Source organism: Crotalus tigris, unplaced genomic scaffold (genome assembly GCF_016545835.1).
Source record: "Crotalus tigris isolate CLP2741 ecotype Arizona unplaced genomic scaffold, ASM1654583v1 scf7180000018301.7375997, whole genome shotgun sequence".
Classification (NCBI taxonomy): domain Eukaryota; kingdom Metazoa; phylum Chordata; class Lepidosauria; order Squamata; family Viperidae; genus Crotalus; species Crotalus tigris.
In genome coordinates, this window is record NW_024096931.1 from 1,941,539 (window position 1) to 1,955,158 (window position 13,620).

Consider the following 13,620-nt stretch of genomic DNA (forward strand, 5'->3'; position numbering starts at 1 on the left):
TGAATTCCTGTTCCAGGTTATATATTATATCATATCATATCAATGTTTTGTATAGTTTTACTGTTTTAACATCGTAAGCTGGCCAGAGTTACATTTAGGTAAGTAAGAAGTAAATAAGTAAGTAAGTAAGTAAGTAAGTAAGTAAGTAAGTAAGTAAGGAAGGAAGGAAAGAAAGAAAGGAAGGAAGGAAGGAAGGAAGGAAGGAAGGAAGGAAGGAAGGAAGGAAGGAAGGAAGGAAGGAAGGAAGGAAGGAAGGCAAGAAAGAAAGAAAGAAAGAAAGAAAGAAAGAAAGAAGGAAGGAAGGAAGGAAGGAAGGAAGGAAGGAAGGAAGGAAGGAAGGAAGGAAGGAAGGAAGGAAGGAAGGAAGGAAGTTCAAAGCCCCCCCCACACTTCCTCATCATCCACATATTCCAAAACCCCCAGACTGTGACAAAAAAAACTGGCTTAGTATCCTAGGGATGAAAGGGACCTTGGAGGTCTTCTAGTCCAACCCCCTGCCCAAGGCAGGAGCCTTATATCATCCCAGTCAAACGGTGGTCCAGTCTATTCTTGAAAAGCTCCAGTGATGGAGCTCCTACAATCTCAGGAGGAGAGTAAAAACCCGCCTATTCCTCCGGCTGCCCCAGGGGTTTTGTCCTCCTCATCTGCCCCCGTTGCTCTGCTCTCTCTGACCAAGGCTGCTGGGCAGGAATTGGCATCCTTGGAGCCACGGGGCAGGGGGCTCTTCCACCAGCACCCCCATCACGCTCAGCCTGTCTTCCCCAACCCGAGCCAGCAGATGGAGGCAGAGCCAAGAGCTTCATCACACCATTAAGAGTTATAGATCTGGGCTGGTCAAAATGGCCTGGTGTCAGAGGAGGCGCCGCAGCGCACATCGTGCAGGGGTCCCAGGTACACTACTGGGTTGGGACAAGGGGGTCCCAATGGGCTGTCTTTGAGCCAGTTTCTGTTTGTCACACAAAGGTCCTTGGGAGGAAAACTGAAGGGGGAGGGGGGGCGCACAAAGCTTAGTGTCTTGAGCAGAAGTGCAAGCCAGCAAGAAATAGCAAGAAAAGAGAGAAAATCCTCGTCAGCTATCTTGCACGCCCCCTCCCAGTTACGAAGGAAAGGGCACCACCAGGTGCAGCTCAGCCTCAACTGAAGAGGGTTTTCTGGCTGCTTTGCCCTTCAAATGAAAAGACCCCCACTCCCACCCCATCCCCACGAGGCCCCCATCCTCACCTCGCAGCATCTGCTTGATCTCCTTGCTGGCTTGCGTGGCCGTGAACTGGTGGACAATGTCCAGGGCGGTCTGGCTGTAGGTGTTCCGGATATGGGCATTGATCCCGCTCTGCGAAAGAGAAGGGGGGGCTGTTTCAGGACTCCAAGTGAAGAGCAGCTGAAGTTGCCCCTGGATGCCAGTAGCCCGTAGCCACAGTCCCAGGGGGTCTGCAGGCCCTTCGGGAAGATTCTGCGGGACCCTTCATCCCTGGGCAAAGGGTGGGGGGCTTACATCCAGGAGGAGGCGCACCACGTCCGTCTTGCCACACAGGGCCGCTTCGTGCAAGGCGGTCCCTGCCTTCGTCTGACGATTAATGTCTATGCCAGCCTGGAGCAAAAGCCTGCAAGAGAGTAACGGAACCAAAGTTGGAAGGGACCCTGGAGGTCTTCTAGTCCAACCTCCTGCTCAAGACCCTCTATCATTCTGGAAAAAATGGCTGCCATTTTGTCCACAATGATATCAACTCTTCTTAAAACCTCCAGTGCAAGGGAGGGAAGGGGTGGAAGGCAGAAGTTCAACAGGTGCTCTTTTGGGGAATCCAAGGAGAAGGAGGGGGTCTCCTTTCTCCTCAGGAACAAGCTGGGCAACCTGTCTGAGAACGTCCCAAGCCCAGGAAAGGCACGTGGGGAGGATCCTTCGGGGCCTTCTGGTGGTGGTGGTGTCAAAGAGATCAAAAAGGTGGCCACCATCACGTGACTGACATCTTGCCACTTTTTACAGGCCTGGATGGACACCAAGAGTGATGGGGCTTTGTCCCAGCCACGGCGGCCATCTTGCTTTTTTTTTTTTAACCTCCTCCACCGGTCCCTGTGCAGATGGTCCTCTTTGTTTGTTTTTATTTTTATTTTTAATTTTTTTATTAATAATACAAAATTAAAAACACATGAGACATAGATATGATGTCATTGGTTCCATACATCTTCCATCACTTTACAGTATATTAATACTCATATAGACATATAGTACTTAAGCTTTGCTCGCTATTTATAATATAATATTAGCACTTTCCCCCTTATTTCTGTATATTTACTTATCTTTTAAATATACATTTGTCTATAATGTATATTTTATTTTAACACTATACATTTGTCTTGGCTACCCTCTTGTTATCTATCCAATCATAAAATTGTTCCCAGATTTTGTAGGACTTAGTTTCACTTTTATCCTTGAGTTCCAATGTAAGTCTATCCATTTCTGCGCAACTGAAAATTTTCAGTAATATTTCCTCTTCGGTTGGAACATCTTTCTCTTTCCATTTTTGAGCGAAGGCTATTCGTGCCGCTGTTACTATATGCAGTAATAAATAATTTGTATCTTTCTTATATTTTCTTTCTATAATTCCCAATAAAAAAAATTCCGGTTTGGCCTCTATATCTATTAGCAAAATTTCTTCCAGCCATTTCTTTAATAAATTCCAAAATTTTTGTGCCTTTGGGCATTTCCACCACATATGGTAGTGATTCCCAATGGTCTCTCCACACTTCCAACATATTGGGGATTTCCCCTTATTCATTCGTGCTAATCTTGTGGGAGGGAGGTGCCACCTATAAAACATCTTATAGAGGTTTTCCTTAGAGGAGGTTGCCAAAGTAATTTTTAAGTTTTTTTCCCATAAACTTTGCCAATTATCCAAATCAATATTGTGCCCAAACTATTTACACAGATGGTCCTCTTTGGACCACTCTCACTGCCTCTGGTTGGGGCAGCTCCTTCATCATTGCCACCTTCACAGGAAAGGAGACCAGCCCGGGCTGCATGTTGTCAGAATGGGCCACCCATCTTGACCCTCACTTTTGCCCAGGGTCTTCTTCAGGCCTGGATTCCCCTCACCTCACCTGATGACATCAATGTGCCCATTCTTGGCGGCCAGGTGCAGTGGGCTGGTCCCGTTTGGGTCAGTGATGTCCCCCGGCTTGGGCTCCAACAGGGCTGCGCACATGTTGCTGTTCAGAAGCAGCTGCACCACCTGGCAGTCCAAGAAACAGAGATGGTGCCAAAGAATTTCCTCCCATTCCCCAGAGAGCAGCCAAAGCCCCCCACTTCCAACACGACACAAGAGACCCTCAGTACCCCAATTAGTACTCTCAAGAAAAGCCCAGGTTTTGCCATCACCCTGTAGAAATTTCCGAGGTTTCATATTTACACTCACAAAATGACACAAACCCACCCCTTTGCCCCAAAGCCTGGCCTCGTGGCCAGCAATGCAAAGGTCCACCGGGGTGTTAAGCAGGTGGTTCACAGGGGGGGGGGCATCAAAGGGACATTTGACATCTCACCCCCAAATCTCGAAGGAAAAGATCAAAAAAAGTGGGGGCAGTTCTAGCAAAGAGTGCTGGACTCTCGGGGGGGGGGGAGTGCAGTACCGAAGCCCCCACCAGCTCCCATCTGACAGCATATTTTGCAGACAAGCCCTTAACGGGGTTTGTGGCTGGTTCTCTTTCACAACCCCCCCCCCAAAGATCAGACTTACCCCAACGCGGCCAAATTCGCAGGCCAAGTCCAGAGGGGTCTTCCCGCTGTTGTCCAGGATGCAGGGGTTGGACTGGTGCTGGAGGAGCATTTCTGACTGGGGGATGGAGAGAGAGAGAGTGGGAAGCCCACAGACCCCCTTTGGCACAGACCCAGCCTGCCAAATGCACCCATTAGCTCCACTTGAACCCCCACCCCAGTTGCCTCTTCCTCCTCCAAAGACCACCCCCACCCAGGAGGTGCAACCTGTCAATCACCTCCTTTTTTTATTAATAATTTTTTATTTTTCCAAACTCTCCCCCATACATATACCGTAATATTTATCAGATGTTAACATACATTCTTTTTACATTCATATATAAGATACTTTTAATAAATGAAATAAATACATACACATGACTTTGGGTGTTGCTCGCCCATTTTCCCTTTCACCGTATCCACACTCCTTCTTCTCTACCTTCTTTCTCCCTTTCTTCTCTTCCCTACTTCCCTCTTCTTCCTCTCCTCTTCACCACTCTCCTCCCCTTTCTCCCCACTTCTCCTCTTCTCCTCCAACCTTCCTGCTTCCTTCTCCCCTCCTTTACTCTTTTCTCTCTCCTCTCCTTTTTTCCCTCTCATCCCTCTTCAGATACAATTCAGGGGTAATGTCCGAGCAACTCCTCTCTCCAAATTTCCCTATCTGTATTATATATACAATAATATTAATACTTCTATTTCTCTAACCTTCTCGGTATATACTTCTATAAACATTTATACAACCTCCAGTTATTCAATATACTGTCAATCACCTCCTTTTAATGTGCACTACCCACAGGGCACACAGGTCAAATGGCTGGGGTGCTTTTGGAGCCAATGGCCACTGCTAGAGACACTGCTGCCCACAGCCCACCTGCCTCTGGGAGAGGGAGACTGTAATGGTATGTGGGAAGGGCCATTGGAACCTGGGCAAAGAGATGGACAATTAGATAAGAAGGCTGCACAGCTGTCTAGTGGGCAGAGCAAGAGGCTCAGAAAAGACTTCCTAGTTCATAGGGCTGTAAAGATGAGGGGGGTGAGCAGAATTGTCAAGGCAGCTTTTCTCAACCGTGGCACCTTGAAGATGTGTGAACTTCAATCCCCGGGGCTCCTCCGACCGAGACTGCTTCAAGCCGCCTCTTACCACATCGTAGTGTCCGTGCTGGGCTGCCAAGTGCAAAGGGATCTGCCCCTCGTCCGACGGGATGTTGACCGAGGAGCCGGCCTTCAGCACCAATTTCATGGGCTCCTTCTTCCCTTGCCAGGCAGCGTAGTGCAAGGGGCGCATGCCTGCCGAAGAGGCAGAAATTCAGGAATGGAGAGAAAGGGAGAGAGAGAGAGCAGGTCCTTCGGCCAGTCAAAAGAATGACCATCCCACAAAGCCAAGAGGTGAACTCAGATTACGATCCATCTGAGAAGAGGCAATTGGCAGTTACGAAATCAGGGATGTAAGATTGTCCTGCCCGATGATAATTTCTGTATTTGGTTTTGGCTCCAATGAAGAGTGGGACATCTACCAGGGCAGCTCTTGTAGACCTCTCCCCAAAGGAAGAAGATGGCTTTCGACTGGCCCTGTCTGGACGTCCTGGCTGAAGGCCATCTTTCTTTCTGGGAGACAACGACAAGAGAATTTGCCTCCCTGCACAAACTTGGTTGGTGCTCTGGAGCCAGGACCCAACCTTGGCCTCCTTTTCCACGCCCCGTCCCTACCGGGGGGCTCTCCTGACTTGGCACCATCACACCCCCTCCCCCCAGCTCCACGCTTGCCTTTGTTGTCCTTGATGTCCACCGCAGCCTGGGCCTCCAGCAGCAGCAGCAGAAGCTCCGTGTTGCCGTTGAGAGCGGCGTGATGCAAGGCAGAGAACCTGTCACGGCAGGAGCAAAGATCACCAAGACCACCCTTCACCCCTGCCCCTCAAGCTGATCTCCTCTTAGTAAGGCCACTCCTGAAACAGGGCATCCAGTTTTGGTCACCCCATTATTAAAAAAGATGTTGAGACTTTGGAAAAAGAGCAGAGAAGAACTGAGATGATCAAAGGCCTGGAGACTAAAACCTATGAAGAACGGCTGCCGGATTTGGGTATGGCCACTCTAGAGAAAAGAAGGACTAGGGGGGACATGATAGCAGTATTCCAGTATTTGAGGAGCTGCCGCAAAGAAGAGGGGTGGTCAACCTATTCTCCAAAGCACCAGAGGGCAGGACAAGAAGCAATGGATGGAAACTAATCCAGGAGAGAAGCAACCTGGAATTAAGGAGAAGCTTGCTAACAGTGAGGACAATTAATCAGTGGAACAGCTTGCCACCAGAAGTTGTGGGTGCTTCATCGCTGGAGGTCTTTAAGAAGAGACTGGACAGCCATTTGTCTGGAATTATATAGGGTGTCCTGCTTGAACAGGGGGTTGGACTAGAAGACCTCTAAGGTCCTTTCTAACTCTGATCCTCTTTAATAACCAAGCTCTGGATTGCAAAGCTGGTCTAGGCACCTCTAGAGTGGCCCCTCCATCCTCAGCAAGAGGCTGACCAGAATTTCTGCAAGAAAATCCACTTTGCAAAGGTTTTTCTTATGAGCGTCTCTGGGCCCCATGTATCTCGTTCCACCTGCAGACTTTTTTCTTTTTCTTTTTTCTTTTTTCGGAGTACTTTCCTCTGTCTAATTAAAACAACTTCTCTCTCTCTCTCCTTCTCTCTCTCTCTCTCTCTCTCTTTTTTTTAGCCTGATCCTGTTTTAATCGAGCTGGGTTTTTGATTTCTGGAACTGCTCTTTCCTGTCAGCATTATACGATTGCTTTATTAGTTTTTAATCCTCCGCTGCATAATGTGCAGCTTGGCACGGAAGGAAGATCTGAAATGAAAACACACAGATTTAAAAAAAATGTTCCCGTCTCTACAACGGTGAGCACAATAATTCCGCTGATTTGCCCTGAGGATTTCAGGGCACCCTGGGCAGCCACCGTGCCCCGGGAGAAGGATGAATGACCCAGCTCGCCTTGCAAGGACTCCCCAGCCAGACTAGCAATCTACTCAAAGGAGGAGCAGAAGCCTCGCTGAAGGTGAGTCAACGTGGCTTCTGCCAAAGGGAGACCTGGTTTGCTGATCTTCAATCTATCAGTCAAAATAGAGCTGGAAGGGGCCTTGGAGGTCTTCTAGTCCAACCCCCTGCTCAAGCAGGAGATATTCCATTCCAGACAAGTGGCTGTCCACTCTTGTTTTTAAAAACCTCCAGTGTTGGAGAACCCACAACTTCTGAAGGCGAGACGTTCCACTGGTTGATTGTTCTCACTGTTAGAAAGTTTCTCCTTAATTCCAGGCTGTAGACCTTCTAGAGATATTTCCCAGGAAGTTGCCGAATCCTCATCCTACGGCTCCCTCTCCCTCAGCAGATGGATTGGAGAGGCTGTGACTTGACACTCTAGAACAGGGGTTCTCAACCTTGGCAACTTTAAGACTTGTGGACATCAACTCCCAGAATTCCTCAGCCAGCAAAGCTGGCTGAGGAATTCTGGGAGTTGAAGTCCACAAGTCTTAAAGTTGCCAAGGTTGAGAACCCCTGCTCTAGAACAGTGGTGGCGAACCTATGGCACGGGTGCCATACTTGCACTACCTGTAGAACGAGAGACCAGGCTAGAAACTGGGAGGCTGTGAGTTTTAATCCTGCCTTAGACGCAAAGACAGTCGGATGCCTGGCCTCTCTTGCTCTCTCAGCCTTAGGAGCAGCTTATTTCAAAATGTTGGGCTTCCCTGGGCTACACTGAGTGAAGAAAAATTGTCTTGGGCTGCATATAAAATATATAATATAGTTCAGTGGTGGCGAACCTATGGCACGGGTGCCAGAGGCGGCACTCGGAGCCCTCTCTGTGGGCACACATGCCGTTGCCCCAGCCTCGCCTCCCCCCGTGACCCCCTCCTCTCCAGCAGCCCCCCCGGAAGGAGAGTCGCCCTTGAGTGTGGCCCACATGGAGCAGCGCAGCCAAGGACATGGCAGCCAGGCAGCGTAGACAAGACTCTGCCCTCACTCCCCATCCTGTACAGTTGATACTGCGGGGAGCAGGCAGAGAGCGTGGCCATGGCGCTGCTGGGCTATCTGGGCGATCTGCAGTGGGCCCTGTAGGCGGTGAGTGGTCCTGCTGGCAGGCGGGGTAGGGGACTGGGTGGAGGGAGCAGAGGCGGGACAGGAGGTGGAGCAGGGGCGGGGCCAGGTTTTGGGCACTGGTCTCTATCGCCATCACTGCTGTAGAAGATGCATAATGGAAATGTGGATCGAAACTACCTGCAGTGGAGGAATGGGTTGGTGAAGAGGATGGAGTTTGCAGAGACAGTTAAATTGACTTCCTTGATCAGAGAAAAGACATTAGCTATACTTGTGGTTGACTGGAAACCCCTTACAGACTTTTTGGATGAAACAGAAAAAAAAAAAAGCAGTGATGAATTGTGGTTTTGATGGTTTAAAAAAATGGGGAATTGACAAAAGGGAGCTTTTTTTGGAATCATAAGGTAAGAGATAATTTTGTAATTGTAATATTTGCTGCAAAGGAAACAGGAAGCTTCTTTTTATTTAGGCTTTTTGCACTTTTCCCTTCCTTCCTTCCCTCCCTCCCTCCCTCCCTCCTTTGCTTCTTATTAGTTTGTTAGCGTTTATGTTCTTTGTAAAACTTTTAATTAAAATTTTATTTAAAAAGAAAGAAAATATAATTCCGCTGCTGCTGGGAACAAGACTACTTTTATGGCTGAGGTCAATTAGGAAAGGAACAAAAAAGGCACCGATCCAGAAGCACCAGCGTTGATTCAGCTCGCCGCCTTTGCAGGCAGAGCAAACACCCCAAATCCAGTCTGCAAACTGCTCTCTGGACTTTGGGGGTTGCCAGGAATGTGGCAGGAAGTCAGCCTCCGGATCTCAAAGCAAGACCAGCAGAAATGCATGACCCTCCAAATATGGAAGCTTTCTGGGGATGGCTGAGTGGACGGGTGGGGGGAACCTGTTTCTGCAACTGCAGATGGTTAAGCATTTGGGGTCACTTGCAACACACCAGCTCTGGATTGTAAGTGGTTGCATATGTGAATGCTGGGAAGGTGCCCAAGTGGTGCCCACCTGGGATAGTCTCCATTTTTAATAGGACAAACGCACACCTTGCAGCTCTAGGGCCTCTGCTGCCTTCTTTGTGGTAAGGAAGAGGGAGTTACAAGATGCCCGATCCTATCCCTCAAAGCTGCTGCAAGCACACAACAGGCTAAGATTAGCTTTAACCTTATTCTACACAGACTATTATAGCAGCCAAGTTCGGCCTGCTGTGGGAACCCAGCCGGAGAGCTGCAGAGGGGTGAAGGAGTCAAAGGCACTGGAGAGCAGCCGATTCTCTGGGAAAATGGAGAGGTCTCTGCCTTTTCTGGTAGGATGAACCTCAGCTGGCTCTTGGAGAAGCCAACACCATTTAAGAGCAGGGAAGCAAAAAACATGCAGCCCCCCAACCAACAATGAGCAAGTGGCCTTGGCTTCTTGAGGGCGTCAACCTGTTCCCCAAAGCACCTGACGGCAGGACAAGAAATTACAGATGAAGATCATTAGGAAGGGATCCAACGTAGAACCCGGGAGAAATTTTCTGACAGTGAGAACAATAAGTGGAATGGCCTCCAGAAGATTGGAGGTCTTCGAGAAGAGATTCGAAAGCTTGACCAAGGGGTTGGACTAGAGCACCTCCAAGGTCCCTTCCAAGTCTGTTATTCTGTCTATTATCTGATGGCAAAAAAAGTGGCCCATGAATCTGATTAATAAACAGGCAAAAACCCATCAGGAAGCAAACAGCCAGCCAAAATCGGAAGCGAAAAAAGGGAAATGGCAAATATAATTATGGAGAGAAAGATCTGCTTGTGTGACATCCACCTGATCTGTGTGACATCCGCCTGATCCAGACCAGCTTCTGAGCTGCTAGCCTGGGTCCCCAGCCGTTGGCAAGACAAAGAAGTCAGATCAAATTCAGTTTTCTTCTGGTGCATAAAATTCTCGTTTCTATCTATGTATTATTTATTGTCTTGTTTTAATTGCTTTATCTGGGTGTTCTCAGGGGTCCATGGGGTGGGTCCCAGGGCAACCACAACACCCCTAACGAAGTCAGCACCCCAACCCTCTGGGGCACCTCCGGGGTTCTCTTTTCATGGACCGCCTGTCTGGGAAATGGGCGAGTTGTAAGCCTTTCTGATCCCCTCGTGAAACGTCGGGATCCTCCCTGCCCTCTTAGCGCAGGGACCCCTCCTCACCTACCGAACCAGGGAAGGTGCCGAGGGAGCACCCGGCAGAGGGGGCTCTTGAGCAACCCCCAGCCACCCACCCACCCCCTGCTTGTACGGCCGCCTCGAACCAATCAATCAGAATAGAGTTGGAAGGGACCTTGGAGGTCTTCTAGTCCACCCCCCTGGTCAAGCAGAAGGCTCTACACCAGCGGTTCTCAACCGATGGGTCGCGACCCCATTTGGGGTCGATCGACCATTTCACGGGGGTCGCCAAGCAAGGCTGTCTGCCATTTTTTTCCCCCTTTTCCGGCGGGTGCCTTACCTCCCTTGGGCTGGGCCAGCTGGTGGCCCAGCCGGTGGTCGGCCTGCTCCGTCTCTGCCGCTTGCCAGCTACGCCTCGGCCGGCGCAGGGGGCGGCACCACGCATGCGCGATGCTCCCGGGCAGGGAAAGTCCTCGACTTGCAACCGGTTGGGTAGTCCTCGACTTACGACTGGTTTAGTCCTCGACTTACGACCGGTTGGGGGTCGCAGCATTAAAAAGGTTGAGAACCACTGCTCTATACCAATGGTGGCGAACCTATGGCACGGGTGCCAGAGGCAGCACTCGGAGGCCTCTCTGTGGGCACCCGCACTGTCTCCCCAGCCCCGCCTCCTCCCACGGCCCCCTCCTCACCAGCAGCTCCCCCAGAGGAGAGTTGCCCTTGGGCGCGGTCCACACGAAGCAGCACAGCCAAGGACATGGTAGCCGGGCAATGGGGACAAGACTTGCACCCCTTGCGCGCAGATGATGCTGTGGGGCATGGGCGGAGGGTATGGCTGCCATGGTGTTGCTAGGCTACCTGGGTGACCTGTGGTGGGCCGAGGAGGTGGTGGGTGGCCCAGTGGGCAGGTCAGAGCGGGAACGGGGGTGGTGGGGTGGTTTTGGGGCACTCGGTCTCTAAAAAGTTTGCCATCCCTGCTCTATACCCTTTTAGACAGATAGCTGAAAATAGAAAAACCCTTTTTCCAAAAAGATTCCACAAAAGGGCAAACATAGCGGAGGCGAAGAAGAGAAAGTCCCCCTCCTCCTCCCCTCCCTCTCCAGATGTTTTCAGTTTTGAGTTTGAGGACCTCCTCCTCTGCCTCCCCCCTGCTGTGGGGTTCCCCTTTCCTGCTGCCCCCAGGGGTTCCTTTGCCCCACTCCCAGGCTCCCCTCCCCAAACACTTGCGCCATAGCTCGCTTCAGCCTGGCTCTCTCCCTGTGGGGGACGTCTGCCTTCCCCTCGCTCTGAACCCAGGTAGAGCCCCTGCCCAAGAAGTTCTTGAGCACCCACCTTGAAGAGGGGGGGATTGTTGTCTTAAAGGGGTTTGCTCCCCCTGACTCCAGCCCCTCTGACAGGCAAAGGCTTCTTGGAGATAGAAGTGATATCAGGTTGGAAAACAGGGGGGGGCAGAGCAATGAGTCCCCCCCTTTGAAATAATTTCCTCCCCCCCCCCCAGGAGCCAGGGAAGCCAGAGGAAGGGATGTGCCACAGCACCTCCCAAGCCCTTGATGGCTGCTCAGAGGCTGGACAATCTCCTGCCCCACCTGGAGGGTCCAGGACCCCTGGTGGCTGATGGGGGAGGGGAGGATAGCTGGAGGGAGGGGTTGTCAATGTTCATTCCCCCCATCCTGACTTTTCTGACTGGCCTTGCAGGGTAAGGAGCAGTCCCGTCCCCACCTGGTTGTTCCTCTCAGAATGATCCTGAAGTGGGGTCAGTTTTGATTTTGCTATCGTTATCCCTGGTTTGTACTTTGATTGGATCATTAGGATTGGATTGGATGACGTGCCCTGTTTTGAATCAAGGAGACCAACTCAGCAGGCAGGAAAGACTCTTTGCACGTCCAACATTGTTTTTTGCTTGTCGCCCACCTTCTGCTCCTTTCAGCAAATATTCATTTGCCCCTCCTTTTTCAAAATGTTCATTGGAGCTTTACGTAAATAAAATATAAACATGAAAACATATAAAAAGAAAAGTTAGGAAAAGGCTAAATGTGTGGGAGAGAAAAAGAGAGAGAGAAAGGAAGGAAGGAAGGAAGGAAGGAAGGAAGGAAGGAAGGAAGGAAGGAAGGAAGGAAGGAAGGAAGGAAGGAAGGAAGGAAGGAAGGGGAAGGAAAGGGAGAAGAGAAAGGAAGAAGGAAGGAAGGAAGGAAGGAAGGAAAGGAAGGAAGGAAGGAAGGAAGGAAGGAAGGAAGGAAGGAAGGAAGGAAGGAAGGAAGGAAGGAAGGAAGGAAGGAAGGAAGGAAGGAAGGAAGGGAAGGAGAGAGGGAAGGAAGGAAGGAAGGAAGGAAGGAAGGAAGAGAAGGAAGGAAGGAAGGAAGGAAGCGGGGCGGGAAGGAGGGAGGAATCTATCTTCTTTACAGCAGTTACAAGCAATTTACTATTCCTCCTCCCTCTCTACATTCTCCTTGACCCCCCCCCCTCATTTCCCACCAGGGCTGAGCGGAAGGGGGACACCCCCTGCCCAGGAGAGTCTCTTTGAGTGGGCTGCAAAGACACCCAGAGAAAAAAGCCACTGTGCAACTCCTGGTCACTGCAAAGGGGCCCACTCGGAAGGAGGGAGGCAGAGAGAGAGAGGAGAGACCCTGGGGGGGGGGTGTCTGCTGAATCTCCAACAGCTCTTTGGTGACCTAATTTCTCAGGGTGGAACTGGAAGAAACAGAATGCAAAGGTTGCCTCAGTTGGTTGTTTTCCTGCAGCAAAACTGACTTCTCTGCACTGCATGCGAGGAGGTGGTGTCTGGTATCTCCCTAACTTTGCAGGCAGATGCCTGGCCGACCCTCCGTGTGACCCAGCCCTCCTCTCTTCCCTGCCCAGGAGCCAAGGTGAGCTGGCGCTCCGTTTCTCGGGAGTGGCTGGTCCCCACCTTCCCCTGACCATGCAGGGCTGGATGCACAACAAGGCTGTTGGCTTCAACAGTGGCTGGGCTGGTGACGTGAGAGGATGCAGGGTCTGCCCGGCTCCTATTGGCCGTTTCCCTCTAACGGCCTGGGGTGGGTAGCTGTGGTGTTGCAGGGCAGGACGGGGCTCTGAAGCTCGGATTTGATCTCTGCCATCGCCTCCCCCCCACCACCACAAGCAGACGCCCTGCATGGTGTCTCAGCAACTAGACCAGTGGGCCAGCGTGGTGTTGGCTCTGGCTGCAACCGGAGGAATCTCCTTAACCAGGGTTTGAAGACCCCTGTCCTAAACCATCCCTGCCAATGGCAGATCTCCCCCACAGGGCAGGCTAGCCTCTGTTCAGCAGGTCTTCTGCTTCTGCCAAAGTCAGCCCCATGAGCGAGTGGATTCTTGGCACCCTGGGGGGGGGGATTTAAAAGGAGAGAGTGTGAGTTGCACCCTCACTTCCCACATTGTGATCACTGTGTGGTCTCTCAACAGGCATGGTGTTTCCTACTTTACTAGGACCTCCTTAGTTCCCGATGGATGCAGGCTGCAGATTCAGCTGCCGCAAGGGATCTTCATAGACAGGAAGGTCAGGGGGCACGTTTGCTGCTGAGAGATCCTGCCCCACCCCGATCATTGGCAGACAGGCACCTGCACACCAGACAGGCACCTGCGCACCAATGTTCTTCTCGGTTTTGACAGCCTGAAGATGTGTGGACCTCAGCTCCCAGAATTCCCCAGCCAG

At 51.0% G+C, this 13,620-nt stretch overlaps 1 protein-coding gene across 5 annotated transcripts in view; it reads right to left on the bottom strand.

Annotated features, from left to right (window-relative positions):
- The window catches only part of CASKIN1 (CASK interacting protein 1), a 118,084-nt gene that overhangs the window by 32,098 nt on the left and 72,366 nt on the right, over window positions 1-13,620 (bottom strand). For 4 of the 5 annotated variants that reach the window (XM_039349710.1, XM_039349714.1, XM_039349711.1 and 1 more), the window contains 6 exons: window positions 5,513-5,610; window positions 4,890-5,035; window positions 3,732-3,827; window positions 3,097-3,227; window positions 1,493-1,601; window positions 1,222-1,330 (listed from right to left, as the gene is read on the bottom strand). In XM_039349710.1, the coding sequence (XP_039205644.1) occupies window positions 1,222-1,330; window positions 1,493-1,601; window positions 3,097-3,227; window positions 3,732-3,827; window positions 4,890-5,035; window positions 5,513-5,610 (689 nt within the window). Of the gene's footprint in view, window positions 1-1,221; window positions 1,331-1,492; window positions 1,602-3,096; window positions 3,228-3,731; window positions 3,828-4,889; window positions 5,036-5,512; window positions 5,611-11,669; window positions 12,027-13,620 lie in introns of those variants that run through there. The other variant, XM_039349712.1, reaches the window with a different exon arrangement.